The sequence below is a fragment of the Cheilinus undulatus genome, linkage group 15, assembly GCF_018320785.1.
Source record: "Cheilinus undulatus linkage group 15, ASM1832078v1, whole genome shotgun sequence".
Classification (NCBI taxonomy): Eukaryota; Metazoa; Chordata; class Actinopteri; order Labriformes; family Labridae; genus Cheilinus; species Cheilinus undulatus.
Genome location: NC_054879.1, coordinates 47,378,383 through 47,397,685, shown reverse-complemented (window position 1 = coordinate 47,397,685; position 19,303 = coordinate 47,378,383). Strand labels below are relative to the sequence as shown.

Sequence of the window (19,303 nt, the reverse complement as noted above, 5' to 3'; positions counted from 1 at the left end):
TTGCAATAATAATCAAATTGCAATTTTTTTCCCCCCTCATTATTGCAATTGCAATTTCTCATGCTGTTATTATTAGGTTCTTCATCTTGTGTATTTTCAACAAATTGAAGCAATAAATCATTCTATATCACAACCTACATTTAGTCAGGAACACTCTCATCATTCATCTGACATGTTTTTTGCAAAATGGATCTACTGCAGTTTTACTGGAGAAAAGCTCTGCTCTAGAGAAGCTCCCTGGGTTGGACAGCAGCATGATTTGATTTGACTTTCCAGGGAGTGCGTAGCTAGAAACTCCCATATGGATAGATGCATTTATGACAATGTGCACTGAAAACAATGACAATATTTAGAAGCAATTAATCCATAGTAGCATGAATCTGAATATGAGGGAGCAACAAGGTTTACGCTACAAAGGAGGAGGCTGGGGTGGAGGAGGTAAAGCTTTAGTCTATAAAGGAGGAGGCTGGGGTGGAGGAGGTGAAGCTTTAGTCTATAAAGGAGGAGGCTGGGGTGGAGGAGGTGAAGCTTTAGTCTATAAAGGAGGAGGCTGGGGTGGAGGAGGTAAAGCTTTAGTCTATAAAGGAGGAGGCTGGGGTGGAGGAGGTGAAGCTTTAGTCTATAAAGGAGGAGGCTGGGGTGGAGGAGGTGAAGCTTTAGAATATAAAGGAGGAGGCTGGGGTGGAGGAGGTGAAGCTTTAGAATATAAAGGAGGAGGCTGGGGTGGAGGAGGTGAAGGTTTAGAATATAAAGGAGGAGGCTGGGGTGGAGGAGGTGAAGCTTTAGTCTATAAAGGAGGAGGCTGGGGTGGAGGAGGTGAAGCTTTAGAATAGAAAGGAGGAGGCTAGGGTGGAGGAGGTGAAGCTTTAGTCTATAAAGGAGGAGGCTGGGGTGGAGGAGGTGAAGCTTTAGAATATAAAGGAGGAGGCTGGGGTGGAGGAGGTGAAGCTTTAGAATATAAAGGAGGAGGCTGGGGTGGAGGAGGTGAAGCTTTAGTCTATAAAGGAGGAGGCTAGGGTGGAGGAGGTGAAGCTTTAGAATATAAAGGAGGAGGCTGGGGTGGAGGAGGTGAAGCTTTAGAATATAAAGGAGGAGGCTGGGTTGGAGGAGGTGAAGCTTTAGAATATAAAGGAGGAGGCTGGGGTGGAGGAGGTGAAGCTTTGGTCTATAAAGGAGGAGGCTGGGGTGGAGGAGGTGAAGCTTTAGAATATAAAGGAGGAGGCTGGGGTGGAGGAGGTGAAGCTTTGGTCTATAAAGGAGGAGGCTGGGGTGGAGGAGGTGAAGCTTTGGTCTATAAAGGAGGAGGCTGGGGTGGAGGAGGTGAAGTTCTGCCAGCAGCATCAGCGTGATGCATCAGCATTAATGTAAGCAGGGATTAGTGAGAAGTACGTCATCTTTAAATGGACCGCTGTGAGAAAGAGATGTGATTGGCTGTGGGAGCTGGGAGGCAATAATTGGTGACAGCTGGCTATCAGCCAATTGCGATAAGGGGTGTAATTTATGAGAACTAATGCTAAGCTTCATCAAAATTAGTAGGGCTGACAGCTGTAATTCGATTGGTCGATTAATTGATCGAAAAGCTTTTGTTCGACTAAGATCACCCTAGTCAGTTAACCCCCCCCCCCCAGCTGACTGATAGAGAGAGACTGCTGCTGTGGACGGGAGCAATGCAGCTCTAGGAATAACAGGTAGAGAAGCACACAAAGCAATGCAGAGTGGGATATTTCCTGATATTTCACAGCACTAACGCTCAGAAACAACACATCAACTCGTCACAAAGTTGCAGCCTGTTTGTATTGAAATGGCGCTGCTGAGTGTCTCTGCTCTGCCCTCCCTCACTACCCGTCAGTCAGAAAGTGCATTTACAGACAGACAGAAAGGAGAGGTGATAAAAGGCGATGCTTGTAAATGACACAGCGCAGGCTGGATCAAGTGATCCTGTTATTAGTTAGCATTATAAACAAATGAAAATAGTTTGAGGTTATTTTGTAGGCTGTAAGAGTTTAGAGAGTTACCGCGCCGGACCGCGGATCGTCTCTCAGTTAATTATTTTTTTTAGTACGACGTGATGAGCCTAAAAAACATATTAATGCTTTTAATTTTACCTGAACAATTAATCGATTAATTGGTGTCTGGGTGCGATTTTGGTCGACCAAGTTTTTCTTTGGTTGACTATAGCCCTAAAAATTAGAATAAACCAGGGCAGAATGATTAAAAAAATCCATTTAATTGCAATTATTGTTGCTCATATGGCAAATTTGATATCAACTGCTTTATGAATAGGGATAATTGTTTTTATGGCACTCGTTTTAATTAAGAAAACTGTGTATAAAACACAAAAAGGATTTTTTTTTTCAAACAATCTAAAAAAAAGACACTTGTATGATTGTAAATTGTGCATAAAATCTCTGCTGCTGCAAAAATTAATGTATTAAGCTGGTATTTTGACATATTTCAAGTTAAAGCAATATTGTAACATCTGAGTTTTGTACATTGCAGCATGCCATATTGCGATTTAATCTCATTTGCGATTGATTTCCCAGCCCAATCCAGGACACGTGGGAGACAATCAGAACACGAATCAAGGATCAGTTTATCGTCCAAAGAGCTTCCCATGATAAACTGAGATCCTAATAACTCACTATGTAGCTACATCTACCAGTGAAGGAACTTTGTATCAATGTTTTTCCCTCTAGCTTTTCTCATGGCCTTGCAGAGGCTGTCAGAGAAAGGCTGGAGGAGGTTTGATTATAACAACCTCAAATTTGATGTCTCTACAGGCGGCAGACTCAGAGAGCTCAGTTGCATTTATGATTCTGTTTGTTATTCGTCCGTCTTTGCAAATCTCCCTGCCTGCCTGTAACCTTGAAGCAGATAAACAGAGTGAGGGGGAAGAGGAGAGGTCAAACAATAAATTAAAATAGAAAGAGAGAGGAGGAGAATATCAGGGAAACTGAAAATGGAGAAATCAGTATTAGTCAGAGATTGACACTAAAAAATGGTGTCGAATGAGTCAGAAAGGGGAAAATAGAGTGAGAGGGGATAGTGAGAGAGGGAAAGCCCATGTGAGAGTAGAAGATGATGCAGATATCTTAGTTTTTCTCATGTTCTAACTTCCAACCATCAGCATGTTCATAAAGTCTTAACACAAAAACCTGAGCTGGTTTTCAGTTACCTGGTTTTTATTTTTAAGAATCAAATCAAGATTTAGCAACATCATTATGATCGGTGCCAATACTGTAGCTTTAATTGATCAGCCCTTTATAGAAATATGCAGTGAAGCACTTGACTACATATTAAGGTCTTTGCTGGCACCAATGCAAGAAGAAGATGCAGACCACTGATGCTAGAATGCTAATTATAATGGTAATATTAGCATGCTGATATACTCTAAACCACTGACCATCAACTGGTGGCCCAGGGGCCACATCAGGCCCCCCAAAGCTTCCTGTCCGGCCCCCAAAAGGTCATTAAATTCAGAAAAGGAGGGGAAAAAGATTTTAAGAGTATCCTGTTGCTTTAAATGTCTGCAGCTGTTAAATCCATCCCAATTAACATTAAAATAGTTTGAGAATGACTAACCATTTGATCTGTTTTTACAGAAATCTACTGTCATAATTAGTCGATATTTAAAAAATGGTGAAGGTTGGCAGAAGTGTTGCAAAAATTGGCAGAAAAAAGTTGTGAAAAGAGGATAAAATGTGTCAAAACTTGGTAAAGGAGGAAAAAAGGGGCAAAGTGTATCAAAAATTGGTTACAAATGACAAAAAATCATGCAATTAAGTCAAGAAAAGGGTTAAAAAGTGGCAAAAATTGGAGAAAAGTGGCAAAAATGGATAATAGAGTGGCATAAAAGGGATAAAATATGCAGAAAAGTGGTTAAAATCTTTCAAAAATTGGGTTAATGAGGCAAAAAGGGGCAAAAAGTATCCACCAAGGGTTCAAAGTGGGAAAAATGGTTTTAAAGTTGCAAAAATTGCTGAAAAAAATGTAATGAAAGGGGTTAAAAAGTGGCAAAAATAGAAGAAAAGAGGCAAAAATTATTGAAAAGGGTTAAAAGTGTCAAAATGGGTTAATATTGGTCCTAAAGGACAATTAGGGAGGACCCATTCTCTTGGCTTTTCAGGGGTCTGGCCAGTTCTCTTGTCAGGTCTGTCTCCTTGTGTCCTGCTGCATTCTAGATAACAGGGATAGATCTCACTGGTAATGACTAAAAATGTCCTGTAGTTTAAAGGAAAATACAAGTACTACTGCAATAATATTAAAACAGACCAAAATGTTCATTTAATTTTTGTGTATTTGAAAATGCGGCCCCCAGAGTTTCTGTTGAGACTAAATCTGGCCTTTGTGCAGACGTACTTGATGAGCCCTGCTCTAAGCCCATTCTTTATTTGCTACCTAGCTAGCATTTAATAAATGTAGATTACTTCTGATGAGAGTGTGAGTAGTTTGGCAGATTTTTATAGTAATAGTGCCAGTAGTGTCAGCCTTCTATGAATTTAACCATGGACTGTATACAACGTGGACATCGTCTCAGTGATGTCACCCACTGGTTTCTGAAATGAAGTTTTGAAGCTAAACAGTGGCGGCTGCCATGTTGAAAATATCATCTCAAACCAACCCTTGTCCAACCCTGTGAGTCAACGTAGCCTCGTGCATACATCTACTGTAAAAATTAGAGTTTTAACATACTGCAGGTGTTCATGGAGTCTCCAGGCTTATCAACCCCACACCAACACAACACTAGAGGAACCATTATTGCAGCGCATTCAGAAAGTATTCAGACCCCCCCCTTCACTTTCAGTCTTTTAAATGTATTATTCTCACATTAAGTGTTCAGCCCCTTTGCAAAAACACTTGAAATCTAAAACTTAACAGTCAATGATAACGTTTCAGTTTTCCGATACTCCGATCAAGTCTTGTAGGTTTTGAGCTGGAACATTATTTCATATCATCACTGGTTCAAAAACATACATCAGCTCTGCCAAGGGGTACTTAAGCTCAAAGCACAGCAGCATTCTGCATCAAATTAAGCCACCATGCACTGTTAGCTTAGAAATAAACAAAAACAAAACCACCATGCACCAATGACACTAGCTTCAGCTGCTCAGATCTGCCATGGAAAGTGTTTCAAAAATTTGTAAAAAGCCCTGTTAGTTAAAAAATGAATCCAGTGTTAAAGTCTGCAGAATTAGCTCACTGAACAAGCTGACATATGGTTATTATGATGTGCTCAAGATTAGCTCAATAAAATGATTATACTGAAAATTCAAAAACAATGTTATAAAGTGGTCAGATGTAGCCTCAACTTCTACTGAGCTTATACAACTTCTATTAAAAATGCAGTGTCAATTTGTTCTCCCACCAACCAGTATAAAGTATCAATAGCAGCATTAATGAGGGCCTGGGTATTGATAAGGGTATCAATATCAAAAAACTTTTAATACCCATCCCTAGTGATCAGACACACAGCCTCACCAGATGTAAACACACCACTGAAGTTAAGAACAATGCAGAACTGAAAGGAAGAATTTCAATCAGTGAGTCAATGTTCAATACTGGGACCTGCTCTAATAAACATGGTCCTACAGCTCCATTCAGGACCCAAAAACTAAGCTAAGCTAAACTAGGCTAAACTAAATTAAACTAAAGTAAGCTAAGCTAAGCTAAGCTAAGCTAAGCTAAACTAAACTAAACTAAACGGAACTGAACTAAACTGAACCAATACCAAACCAAGTCAAACTAACTCAAGTAAACCAAACTAAACTGAATTTAACTAAAATAGACTAAACTGGACTGAATCGAACAGGATTGGACTGGACTGGATTGAACTGGACCTAACTAGACTAAACTAAACTAAACTAAACTAAACTAAACTAAACTAAACTAAACTAAACTAAACTGAGGTCGTGTTCACACCTGATAGTCCGGGGACTCGGTCCGTTTTGGAACAGAAATGGCAGCATTGTTGCACTTTCCCTTGGTTTGGTTTGCATTCACACTGCTCTCTGGGTCAAGCGGAACAAAGCGTCTGAACACCTACAACCTCTGCCTGCTAGGGGCACTGTCGCCACAAACGGCAACTAAGAAGAAAAGAAGTCGTAGAAGAAGACGAAACTCCTTCCGCCAGTCTTTTCTTCCACATAAACAATGAAAAAACACAGAATTTACGCTGTCTTGTGGTTTCTGCTCTTGCATTTCGGCATTATGAGCAGCCGGCAAGGTAATGAGCTGTCCAGCATGTCGTCCTTTACACGAGACAAATAAATCAGCATGGACTACGACGTGTTGCCATGGCTACACAGATGGGAAGCGAGGTACTGACATGTATTTGAGCGTATTAAATCACATATTAATCGTATATCATTACGCTTCATGCCTCATCCTGCCTTTGGTTCACAAGTTGGTCTGCTTTGCGTTCACACCTCCAACAAACCGCACCAGGGTTCGTTAGCGAGCGGACCGAGACCACCTGTTTTAGGTGGTCCAGAGTCTGCTTGTTTGGTCCGCACCAGAGTTCGTGTGAGCGCTCACACCACTCGAAACGAACCGGACTATCCGGGAAAACGGACCAGAGTTCGGTTAAAGCGGACCAAACAGCTCTGGTGTGAACGTACCATAAACTAAACCAAACCAAACCAAACCGAACTGAACTGAACTAAACTAAACTCAGCCCAACTGGACTGAACTACATGAAGTGGTTAAGCATCTCCATGGCCACTAGTAAGTTAATGCATCTAAGGAAAGTGCCAGAAGTCTTGTTTAAAAACGTCATATCATCTCTAGTCATCATCTGCTTCCTAACAGCATCAGAGCCCTGGATTCTCTCACATGACAGTGGACTGTGTGATTTGGTTTTAGCTATACCTATGCCTTATTGCTTACAGATTACAGTAGATCCATCAGAACGACTGAAAAAACCATGACAACCACCCCTCCTTCTCCTGTTCAAACTCCAGTGTCTGAGCTCTTAATCCGGTTACTCGGTCCACCGCTATGTCCTCTCTCTTTACCCAGAGCGTGAGGCTCTCAGGCCCCCCACCAATTAAATCTCACACACCAAAAAAAGCTACTGCACTGTTCAGGAGACTTTTTCAGTCATCAAACCTGCAGACATCTCTCAAAGACACTGGAAGATTTTAAAGATATGTTAAAACACAAAAGTTGTTTTTTGGTCATTTTACTTCCAGTAAAAAGAAACTACAGAATCCAGAAATGAGAAACATTTAAATGACCTTGCCCACACAATCCAGCAGAAGGTCGACATTTTAACTGTGTTAAAAATCTGATTATGCTTCCATTATGCAACTCATGTGGGAAGGTCTGCCTGGGAACACATTGTGAGAAAAGACTTCTTTATTGTGGAAAGAATGGCTGCATTCATCAAGCTCCACATTTCTTTCCAGTGGCAACAGCATCACCTTCAATCACTGAGTGTCACAACCTACGCTCTGATGCTCATGGGAACACATGTAAACAGGCCAGTGTCGGCCTAAACCCAGACCATGTGTGCACAGGACAAACTCTGCCCTCGGTGAACAGAGGTCTCACCTGGCGGGGTGCATGCCTCCACAGAAGACTGAACTAACACAGATCGTCTCTTGGAGGGCATTGGCATCTTCCTCTCTTTGTACTTTGCCAGAGCTGCTTGGACGGCTTCTGTGTGCAAATCTGAGAGAACATATGGACAAAGTTAATCTGCACCATGAAGGAGAGCAGCGGGTGTTTAAAGCCCTCATGGATGGAAGTTTACCAGATCTGAAGCGTTCATCACGGGTGTTGGGCGCCCGAGACTTGTTGTGCTTGGAACCTGGGAGAACTGCTTGTGAGGAGGACTGGATCCTGTTGTCGATTTGCAGAGAAGGATCTACACCTGTAGAGACATTAAAACAGAGAGAGGGCCAATTAAACCAGTGTTCCCCTACAGCACAACAGCAGCTAAATTATAGCCCTTTTATGGGTTTTATATTGGACAGGAAACAGAAATGTAGATGCATCTGTATGACTTGGAGAGAAAACAACAGAGAGGATGACTGTTTTGGAGCTGCTAAAGGCCGAATTACAGGTGTGCTACTCCCAGCAGCTCGACTGTTTTTCCCCAACCCTACATGAGTACCTTGATGCAGACAAGACAGCCGACATTCATCCAATCCATACCGAAAGTCTCAACCGGAAGTCCGTACATCTAAGGTTAGGCTTAGGCATTAAAACCAGAGTGGTTAGGTTCAGGGTAAGGCAGTGGGGAAGGTGATATATTTGAGATCCAGCTCCAAGGGTTAGGCTTAGGTGTGAAAAAGACTGACAAACACTGGCACAAAGAACAAACTTCCGCTTGGGACTTCTGGCATGGACTGGATGTATAGCGACTCCTATGTTGGCCATCTTGGCTGCAGTTGGGTCCCCTTTCAACCCTACAGCCAAAGCTTTTTAGCTCGATTTAATGAGGCTGTAAAGAGAAAATAAATCTGTATTTAAGTTTGTTTTATGACACCTGACTGTGTTATGAACCTACAGGTCAAATTTCAGTCTAATAAAACTTCTCTAAGTTTATAAAACTAAGCTTCAAAATCATGAAAAATGAGGCAGTAAAATCTGCTCCAGGATGGTGTGGGCGTGTCTGTTGAATGTTGCCACGCCCACTCAAGAGAAATACAATCCTTTCAAATTACAAAAAAATGCTACAGTCTGATTGGAGGAAAGCTCCAATGCCATTAGCCCCGACCTTTGACCTCAAATCTCTGTTATGATGCTTTAAACCAGTGATACTCAACGTCTGGCTCTTTTGTGTCTCAAGGACAAAAACAACTTCTTCCAAAAACAGCAATAAAAATAGTATACATTAATACTTCTTCTGCTTTTTTTGGTCAAATCTTCTGATCAACTTCAGTTCTGATCAAAACAATCAAATATTGAATAATTTTCAGGATTTTAACCCTTTAAATGCCAGTTTGAATAGAGGACAGTAATATTTTTTTCTAAAAAAAAACAGAAATTTTTTTTTTTTTTTTTCAGAAAAGAAATGTTGGGGGCTGGGGGATGTTTTTTTAAAATCAGTCTTGGGTATGTTAAAGATTAGCCAAAATATTGACTTTGATGCATTATTAGTTATTGTGTAGCATCCGATTTAAAGTTTACTACATTTTCGAGTCATTTTTATATCAAAACGTCCCATTGACTGGCATTTAAAGGGTTAAAATCCCAACAATTATCAATAATTGATTGTTTTGATCAGAACTGAAGTTGATCAGAAGCTTTTACAAAAAAAAAAGAAAGAAAGAAATATTAATGTATACTACTTTTATTGCCATTTTTGGAAGTGGACGTTTTTGTCCTTAATGACCTGAAAGGGTGGTAAATTTTAAATCAGATCCTACACAAAAACTAAAAATGCATCAAAGTCAATATTTTGGCTAATCATTGACGTGTCCAAGCTGGATTTAGAAATAATGCCCCAGCCATCCAACATTTAGTTTAAGGAAGATTTCACATTTTTTGTGCGGACCTTCATTAATCAAACTGGCATTCAAAGGGTTAAAATTCTAAAATGATTAAATGTTTGGTAGTTTTGAGCACAGCTGAAGTTGTTTAAGAGATTTATGCTGAAAAAAAGAAGAAAAAATATTTATCTGTTAAGTTTTATAGCAGTTTTTTGGAAGTGGATGTTTTTGTCCTTAATGACTTTAAAGGGTAGTAAATTTGTTTCATAGTGTTCCCTGGCCATTTAGAGCAATTGAAATTTGAAATCATAAATTTGCCAAGAAAGACACTTTGTTACAAAAAAATTGGACCATATGCACGGCCACAGCCAAGATGGCGAGCAGAGAAAGAGGAAAAATGTGCCCAAATGGACAAAAACGTCCCTAGTGATGCCTGAGGGTTAAAGGTAATCCATATTTATGCTGCTTTCTTCTAATACCGTAGCTCCGGCTTGTGAAAGCATTCACTTCAATTAATCCGGCCTCTCGCGCAGCTTTCGAGACGCCTCCCAGCTTTCCAAGGGGAACCAAATGCAAATTACACAGCCGTAACAGAGAGGAGGTTATTAAGCACCATGAATGTCAGAAAGACATCATCTGACGACAGAACACTAAAATTACCAAACACTCAAAGTCGTCAGCGCTCCATGTGACGCAGGCTGTGATTCATGTAGTTGATGCAGTTCTCATCTTAGCTTCATTGAGAGACTTATGTGAGAAACCGGGACCACTGCCTGAAGGGAGGTCATGGTTTGAGCTCTTTTAGTGGTTCTTCTTCCACTGGAAGGATTAATGTATAGGAGAATTATGTTGAGCTTTCACAGATTAACTTCTCACCCATTAGTTATTGAGGGAAAACCTTCATCTTAGCCCTATTATAGAGGAGGAGGCTCTGCATGTTAAATAATATAAAACACGTATGTTAGTTTCTGTAAATCATAATAGTCTCTTATCCCACTTAGTCCAACAACACCTACCTACAGAATACTAATGCTACAGTCTGCAGAGACATTCGTTCCCTCCAGTTCTTCTGTGCAAACCTCACAATTACATTAAAATGCACAGCCACACCAGTGAAACCACTAAGAAGAACTGAATCCCAAATCTCTGAGGAGGGAGGCAAAGCTGTACCCCTGCTGCGCTGCTCAAGTGCCCTGTGTTAGTGTAAAAAGATGCTCATGAGCGCTGACTTTTAAAGATTTCTTCCTGGGCACTGATTTAGCTCAGTTCATAGAGCAGGCGCCCATTTCTAAGGCTGTGGTCATCAACGCACTGGTCGCCTTGGTGAATGTCTTCCTCACTATCTAACCCCATATTTACTGTTTCTCTTCAGCTGTCCTACCAAAATAAAAGCAAAAGCCCCAGTAATAATCTTAGAAACACACCTTTCTACCAGCAGATGTCCACACCATGGAGACAGAGTAAAACTTTGAGTGTCTGCTAGGCTCCCTATACTGTAGGGGTGGGAATCATTCGATATGATATTATCACGATACTCGGGTCACGATTCCATATTATTGCAATTTTAAACATTCTGCATACTGTGAGTATTTCAATACCATATATTGCAGTCTATACCATTTTTCATCAGTTTAGCTGATTCAGCATCAGTCTTGCCCTCATGTTTGTCGTGTTTCCTCAGTGTTTTATTTTCACGTAGCACTTCCTGTAAACCTCATGTGTCGTGTCCGTCTCATTCGTGCCCTGCTTGCGTTCCTGATGTCCTTCCCCTGGTGCTGCCATGTTTGTTGAACTAACTTTCTCCTGCTCTATGACCGTCACCTCTGCCAACCTTGCTGGACAAACAATTGATTTTATTTCTCCACTGTCATAGACTTCAGTTCATATTTGCAGTTTTTAAAAATCTAACCTTGGTGGATGAGAGGAAACAATACATCACCAGAGGAAATAGCACGATACTCTGCTGTATCAGTTCTTTCTCCCACCCCTAATATCCGTATGACAATAGTTCGTCTGTTATGCTGTTCACTTATAAATGCATGTTCATTTATAAAAGTGGTGTATGAAATAGAGAGCATGCATGAATTCTAAAATAATAAAACCATAATGATGTCCCTTTCTGGGCTCCATAGGATGAGAGGTTGGAGGACACCTACCTAACTAGAGATGTTCCTCCCCAATACGATTCTGATACCAAGGTGTTTGGTATCGGCTGATACCGAGCACTGATCCGATACCAGTATGAACTCTCTGGACTGACTGTGCAGATGAGTAAATTATTTCAGACCTTTATTTGACTCAGAACATGGCTCAACAACTAGAATCATAATGTCCAGCATCTCTGTGAGCCTAAAGTTGTTTTTTGCTGATTATTGAGTTGTACAGCTAAATATTAAAAAAACAGTAATACAGTGGGCTGCAGCACAGGCCCTCTCTACCTCTCTGTATCGTGCTCTATCTGGGCAGCATGACGTGACTGTAGAAGAGCCTGCAACTGGCTGACAGACCCTCACCAAGAGTACACAATATGGCAGTTAGCATTCGAGCTAGCGGTAATAAACATCCGTATTTCGATAGAATGGATAAAAAAGACATTCATTATGGGGTTTACTGGTGTGGATTTAATCATTAAAGTCCCAAAAAGTCACACGAGTTCCGAGCTTGCTGAAAATGCTGCTGTACGGATTCAAAGGCATCAATAGCGTGAACGTGAAAGAACAACGGCTAGCTTCAAGAGGAAAAGCGATTTAACTTTTGATAAACTGTGTCACTTCTTGTTGTGTGTGACAGCGCCGGTCTGGAAGGCATTTTAACGATCACATTCAGAGAAAAACTGTCACCAAGCCTCCGTTCTTTGCTGTTGCCATGGCTCCTTTGGTTCTTCACTGAAGTGTTAATTTTGTCGACTAAAACTATGACTAAAAATGTTCATCGACAGCCTTTTTCCATGACAAAAACTAGACTAAGACTAACAAAAATAGATCTGTGATGACTAAAACTGACAAAAACTGAGTTTAGTTGTCATTAAGATGACTAAAACTAGACTAAATATGTAATGTCATTTTTGTCGGACATTCAAAATCCATGATATTTCTCCACTGTGGGTAAATCCGTCAATAAACAACACATCTGTATCTATTCTGCCTCTCAGCTGTAGAAAGCAGGGACCCCAGGTTAGACAGAGAACACACTACCATGATTTGGTACCAGATTTAGGTAAGAGAATAAATGCTTGGACTAAAAGTAAAGACTAAAATGTGAGGACTTTTTATGGACTAAAACTAGACTAAAACTAAAACGCATTTAATTTAAAGACTAAAACTAAGAGTAAAATTAAAAACAGCTGCCAAAATTAACACTGCGTCACTGCTCTAACAACGGTAGCGCGTGCATGACATGCTTTCTGTCAGCAAAGAAGAACTGATTTCTGGTTCATAGCGCTAACAGCTAGCATGGCTAAACGAAGTAAAATATAAAGCTAAGCCAAAGGGTGTCGGATTGGTGCATAAAGTTGTGTACTCGCTGATACCAGTACCTGCATTTTAAGCAGTATCTGACATGTTTCTGATACTGGTATCAGAATCAGAACAACCCTAAATACAACACATAATGTACACTTTTTCTCTGACAGTTTTCAGCTCGGTAAAGGGGAAACGTTTGGCGTTAGCTACTGCTATTACATTTGTTGAATAGTTACATGAAAAGCTGCAGATCTGTGTTACATTTGTGGAGTCTCAGTGTTACAAAGTTTGCTCTAATTCACTGGAATAAGTGGGCTTTAAGCTGAGGAGAAGCAGAGGTGAAGATCCTATCATCACACTGTGCAATAACAGAAGGTCTACAGATCCACATGTGGATGGCTACATTTACAGTGTAGCTATGTCACAACCATGACCAGACTGTGGGCAGCGTTAGGGCTGCTGTGATGCTTTCTGGCCTGTGACCATTAGAGCCACACAGTGAAGCGACCCTCTTCAAGTGTTACCATTAAAGAAGACAGACTCATGAGTCTAAACCTGCTGGACCCAGCAGCTAGCTGGCTGTCCAGTCAGACACGGGGCCGGGTACCAAGCCGTCAGCCAGGCCGGCTTGTCAGCGGCAGCTTAGTGAGGATCAGTAAGCCCCACACAGTCAGCAAGTCCCAGACACACAGAAATGTTGAGCAACGTTCTCACAGGCTTCAACTAAATCTGTTTAAAAACAGGAATTTCAAAACAAGATTTAATAAGGCCTGAGGACATCTAAGGACGAGTACAGCGTGGAGTTAGACACACACAGCCTTACTCAGTATCCCTGGAGCATGCATTAACACCTCAATATATGCTGGTCCCTTATATCGCTCTGACAGCCCAGTCGCACTACAGCGTTCCCCCAGCTCCCAGAGGAGACAGGTCTATAAAACAAGCCAGGACACCAGACCCGGTTGCTGGGCAGAACATGCTTCAGAGACACACCACATTAACCAATCAGGGGCCTGCTCCGTCACAGCAGATGTTATTATTGGTCCATCGCAAGCCCTGATGAATTTTTAGCACCTGTCTGATGCCGACACTTAGCCAGCATGGCGGCTGACGGCACGTGTGCAGCGTCTCACTTCCTAGTGAGAAAACACGCTGGGTCAATGACCTGTACATAACTTACATTTGTGTGTTTGGCATGTGCTGGAATAACTGAAGAAAGATGACTACACTAACGGTGAGAAAATAAACCTGTAAGGAGAAGAAGGTATTTATGAGGTTAAAACTGTATTATACCTTAATCTGCAGAAATCACTCCTATAAAAACCTACAGTTTGACTCCCTAAAAAACATATTTACATTTAGAGTTTACAAGGAGGGCAGAAGAAGAAATAAGTCCACCCCTTTCCTTGATGTTAACAATCTCCTGCCCCATGCTATTCCTCTTGGCACATGTACAGCTCCACAGTGTGACAACTGTGAAATATAAGGCTGTAAAACAGCTTATGAAATTTTCTATGGAGCTCTATTGGTCTCCTATTTCAGCCCTGTAACCCACTGATTCATCGCGCTGGATGGATGTGTCATTAATTTCCAACACATGTATTCATCCAGCTGGAAGCGAGTGTTATATATATATAGAACCTCACCCACTTAAAAGTCCATCCATTGCAAATTTATCACTTCCCTTCTTTAGCTGTGAGAATCCAAACTGAATGGATCAAACAATAAACAACAGAGAAAAAGGCTCATGAATCCAGGATGACAAAGAGGCAGAGGGAGCAGAGAGGAAGAAAGGAGATGATCCGCCTGAGTTAAATAACAGGCCTCCTAACTTCAGTGGAAAGCATTAAGAGAGCATCCCACACCAGACTCTGGTTTCCACTGAAGCTTGGTGTTTGGATAACAAGCCAAACCAGAGACTGCCGCGGATGTCTGATGAAGGATGGAGAGGCATGGAGCATGCAGACAATACATCTGCAGTGGGATTCACCACAAACTAACCCAGCCATGTAGTCTGCCGGAGGCGGCTGGGACTTCCTGACTGCAGGACCAGAGCTTAAAATACTCAAACAAGGTTACATCTAAATGTGGGCAGCGCCAAAAACAGGCAACAACAAAGGCAGATAATGAGAAAATATAGCAGGGTAAGAGTGCTGCCCTCTAAGGGCATTTATGTCATCATAACAGTTCTGTATATGGTTGAGCTGAGTCTTTAAAAGGAACCCTGCATGATCAGATAAGTTCGTCTTGTTGGATAGATACTTGTATCACTCAAATGTATACTGAACTAAAAATCTCACTAAGTATCCCACATATCTGCATTCTGAGTACATTTGAGCTCATAAACTCACCAGGAGGCCGCCATGTTTTGGTCCACGTTGGTAGTGTGACGTCACAGTTCTGCAGCGCTCCCTATGAGCTCCTCACTGGTGTAAGCAGTAAACGTTTTTCAGACGGTGTTGCTGCTTGCAGCTGTTGCTGACATGAGTTTGCTGTGTGTTGGTTTAGTTTCCCTGCTGTCAAAGCTCTGCCATCCTAAGTTTTACCTCAGTAAACTCCCTACAAGTGACTGGGTTCAGTGTAGAGCGGAAGCGTGCCGTGAGCTTTTCAAAATAAAAGCGGTATGTACACACGACGGAGTTTCTCCGAAGAAATGCTAAAGTGGACTTTTACTTTGAAAATCGCAAACCGGAAGTGCTTTCATACTGTGTTTATCTTTACCTAAACCATGTGGAAACAGAAAGCTTCATAAAGAGTAGAAGTTCAGGCAACAACTTTAAACAGACACATTTTAGCTCATGGCCGTCATATGGTTCATCAATAAACTGATTTCAAACAATATCTGCAGATGTGGACTTAAACATTTGCTACAAGAAGGCAAATATGGCTCTGTATTTATCATTTTCCTGTCTAGATGGACAGATAACCGCTGGTGATGCAAATAAAAAATAGAAGAGACCTCAAATCTTAAAATTCTCCACCCGTGAGACGTGCTGCGTATCTGAGATGCAGCCTCAACTCTGGCTGCCAGTCTGAAACAGCGGTTACTGCATAGGAATGGTGAGGAGCGCTGCTGAACTGTGAGGTCACAGTGCCAGCGCGGACCAAAACATGGCGGCCTCCTGGTAAGTTTATAATCTCAGATACTCAAAATGCAGATATGTACTGTTTTTTTAGTTCCATATCCATACAAGAGATACAAAAACCTAACCTGACATGCCAGGGAAAGCTTCAATAGGAAACGTTTGAGAAAAGGCAGATGCTTTGAAAAAAACTCAGAGTGTGATTGGATGAATGTTCTGTGATATCTCTACGGGCCATCAGAGCAACAAAACACATGAAGTAGCCGCTATCGAGGTGTGCGCGCGCAGCTACAGGGAATAACTTGAAACATAGCGACTACATAGACATGTCAGTACTCGACTTTTGTGGTTTTTGAAAAGAAAACAAATCACCGCTGTTCTTTGTTCTTCTTTTAACAGAAATGTCGTGAAGTTCTGATAAAACTGGCACTTTAGCAGCATCCACGCTAATCTCTTCTGCCATAACTGCAATGGCCTCTTGCTGCTGCTTGTTTACGTCACGACTCTGCCGTGCCTAAAAGTACTGCCCCTCGTCGCTGATTGGTCCTGTCACTTTCTAACCGGACCCAAACAGTTCAGACAGGAGCTTAGCAAGACGGATTCGCCAGTAAAGAACAAGCAAATGGGCGTATCCATCTGCTTTGCAAAGTTAACAAAAACCTATCCAACAAGGCCTGTCTGATCATGCAGGGTTCCTTTTAAGGTTTGACTTTTTTGTCCTTTTACGGCCACCGTAGGTCAGTGCAGGGAGAAGCAGGAGGACGAAGCTAAGAGGCAGAGTGGAGTCAGCTAATGTCAGCTTGAGCTAGCAGTTTTAAGTTCACTTTTAAAGAGTGTTGGAAACTACGATGGAGTATTAGGGCCACACGAAGAGAAAAAAATAAAAAGATTTTTTTTTTGACATTACAAGAATAAAGTCGTAATATTACGGGAATAAATATTACAAGAAAGAAAGTCTGCCGGGGCGTGGCCTCTGTTAAAATGAGCAATGTTGAGCATCTTGTGAAGTTATACTTTACTTTCGGTTTAACAAATAAGGAAATACTTCATCTTTTGGCACATCAGTATCAAATTATTATCAGAATCAGGACAATACTCTGTCGTAGATCCGTGGCAGACTGTCTTTCTTGTAATATTTCATTCTTGTAATATTACGACTTCATTCTCGTAATATCAAAAAGAAAAAAACAATAATTTTATTTTTAAATTTTTTTTTTATCTTCGTGTGGCCTCAATACTCCGTCATAGGAAACATACACCTGCAAGTATGGTTATTTTTGACTAAATATGAGGTTCTGCATTGAAAATGTAAGATTTAAGTTTCTGTTTTTATAGTTACAAAATAACCTAATGCTAATTTTTGTGAGCCCTTAAATGGGATTTTCTATTATGTGTTAGCATTAAGCTAACGGACCTTTTTTGACTTTGTGTGAGAAGATTGAGATGGTATGCTAGCTTTACAGAGCAACACGTTAAGACGTGTAATACAGTTTGGTTACAGTAAAAATGTTATTTTAATGCTGTATAGCAACAAACTATGTTCTCTGTTATTTTTACAGTTTTACAAAGAAAGTGCCTTTGTGTGTGAAGTCTCAATAAACAGCCACATCAAGGAGAAACGGTCTGTCATTTCACAAAGAAATGTTTATCTTTCTGCCAAACTAAACCGGAACGTTCAGGGAGGGCAGATTAGTGGTCATAGGGTTCTTTTCTCCCTGACTTTCTAAGCCAGAGCCTTGCTAAAACAGCGAGACAGAAATATGAAAATGCAAAAACAAACAAATAATTCCTCTTCATAGGAATTTGCATTAGCAGAGCAGCACAGCTAGTCTGAAATAATGAGCCCAGGTCTAGACCAGTCATCATTCCAGCAGAGTAACCCAGTATTTACAGCTCCATTATAGGATGTCTTTCTCGTCTTGGCTGGTTAGCACCTTCAGTCACTTGGCCTCTACAAACACTATGACACACAGCTGCTGGAGCAATTAATAAAACACCCATGATTCACAGGATAGTAGTTAGAGTCCTGACCTGAAGCAACAGATATCACAGCAGATGCATTAAAATGTGGTGAATTTCTCCACAGTATCCTTCAACATTATAACCACATTATTTGTCATTTGGTAGAATGGTAGCAAAATCACTTTTCTAGTTGAATAACTCAACTTTAAAGTCAACATTTTTCATTTTTGCTCTGCTTTAAACTTTTTCTTTTACATTTTCAGTTATTATTTCTCACTCATATCTCCTCTCTCTTTGATCAGATGTTTTTTCCTGTGAACTAAAAGCAGTATTTCCCCTCCTCATCCATCATTGTAACATTATAAGTCTTGATCTTATTCTGTTTGCCATAGCGAGGTAACCATGCTAACTGTTATGCTAACAGGCAGCCAGAGTAAACATTGCTCTGTTCTGGACTGTAAATTTCCTGCAGGCCTGTGTGCCTTACCTTGGATCTGTGGGATGTATGGTGCCAACAGCTTGCCTCTTTTCTTCTCATAGCCCTTCTGAGTGATGTCCCCTGTTCAGACAGAGACAGAGAAAGGCAGAGGAACAGACAGACAGAGAGAGAGAAAGGAGAGGAGGAGGGGGGAGAAAGAGAGATGAGTCATTAGCCCGGCTGTGCCATGGTAAAGTGTGTGTTTGTGTGTGTTTGTTCTCCAGCCGATTACACTGGCACCACAGGGCACCAGAGGAGGTTTGTAGCAGACGACCAGCACTCGCCCTCTGAACGTTCCTCTCTCACCTTCACACAGGAAATGATGCTACCTATGACAAATGGCAGTTAATCCGTACCCAATGATAAGATCAGCACCAAGAGACATTTAAAAGATCATTTATCTGGTGCGTCTGGAACATTTTTGTCATCATATTTGCAACAGAAGTAAAAAGTCTGCTGATATCAGCATGAACTGAATCTGTCTCAGCTGTCTCCCGACACATAATTAGAAGGTGGTCTGCTGAATAAGATCAAGCTGCATGGTATTCTAATTGCCCCATCTGAGAGGAATATCAAGGTAAAGAGTTTTTGTGCCAGAATTTAACTAAGATAAATGTGGAGAAAAAAATAAGGCAGGGAAAAGAGATAAAGAGTTATGAGCACAAAAGGCAAAGCAATAGTATGACAAGCTCATTTTACTGCAGAATGGATGAACAGCTTTAGTTGGCGGAGAAGGCTCTGCTTGAAAAATATAAGCATGCCTTGTCTTTAAAGTACAATAGTTCAAAAGCACTTAATCCATAGAAGCATAAATCTGAATGTAATGGCTTTCTGCTATAAAGGAGGAGGCTGGGGTGGAGGAGGTGAAGCTTTAGAATATAA

General features: G+C 41.1%; 1 protein-coding gene across 4 annotated transcripts in view; it reads right to left on the bottom strand.

The window, feature by feature from the left end:
• Positions 1-19,303, bottom strand: part of dip2a (disco-interacting protein 2 homolog A) — a 167,562-nt gene that overhangs the window by 54,771 nt on the left and 93,488 nt on the right. For all 4 annotated transcript variants that reach the window (XM_041806693.1, XM_041806694.1, XM_041806695.1 and 1 more), the window contains exons 2-4: positions 18,431-18,502; positions 7,754-7,873; positions 7,552-7,671 (exon numbers count right to left, since the gene is read on the bottom strand). In XM_041806693.1, the coding sequence (XP_041662627.1) occupies positions 7,552-7,671; positions 7,754-7,873; positions 18,431-18,502 (312 nt within the window). The remainder of the gene's footprint in view (positions 1-7,551; positions 7,672-7,753; positions 7,874-18,430; positions 18,503-19,303) is intronic.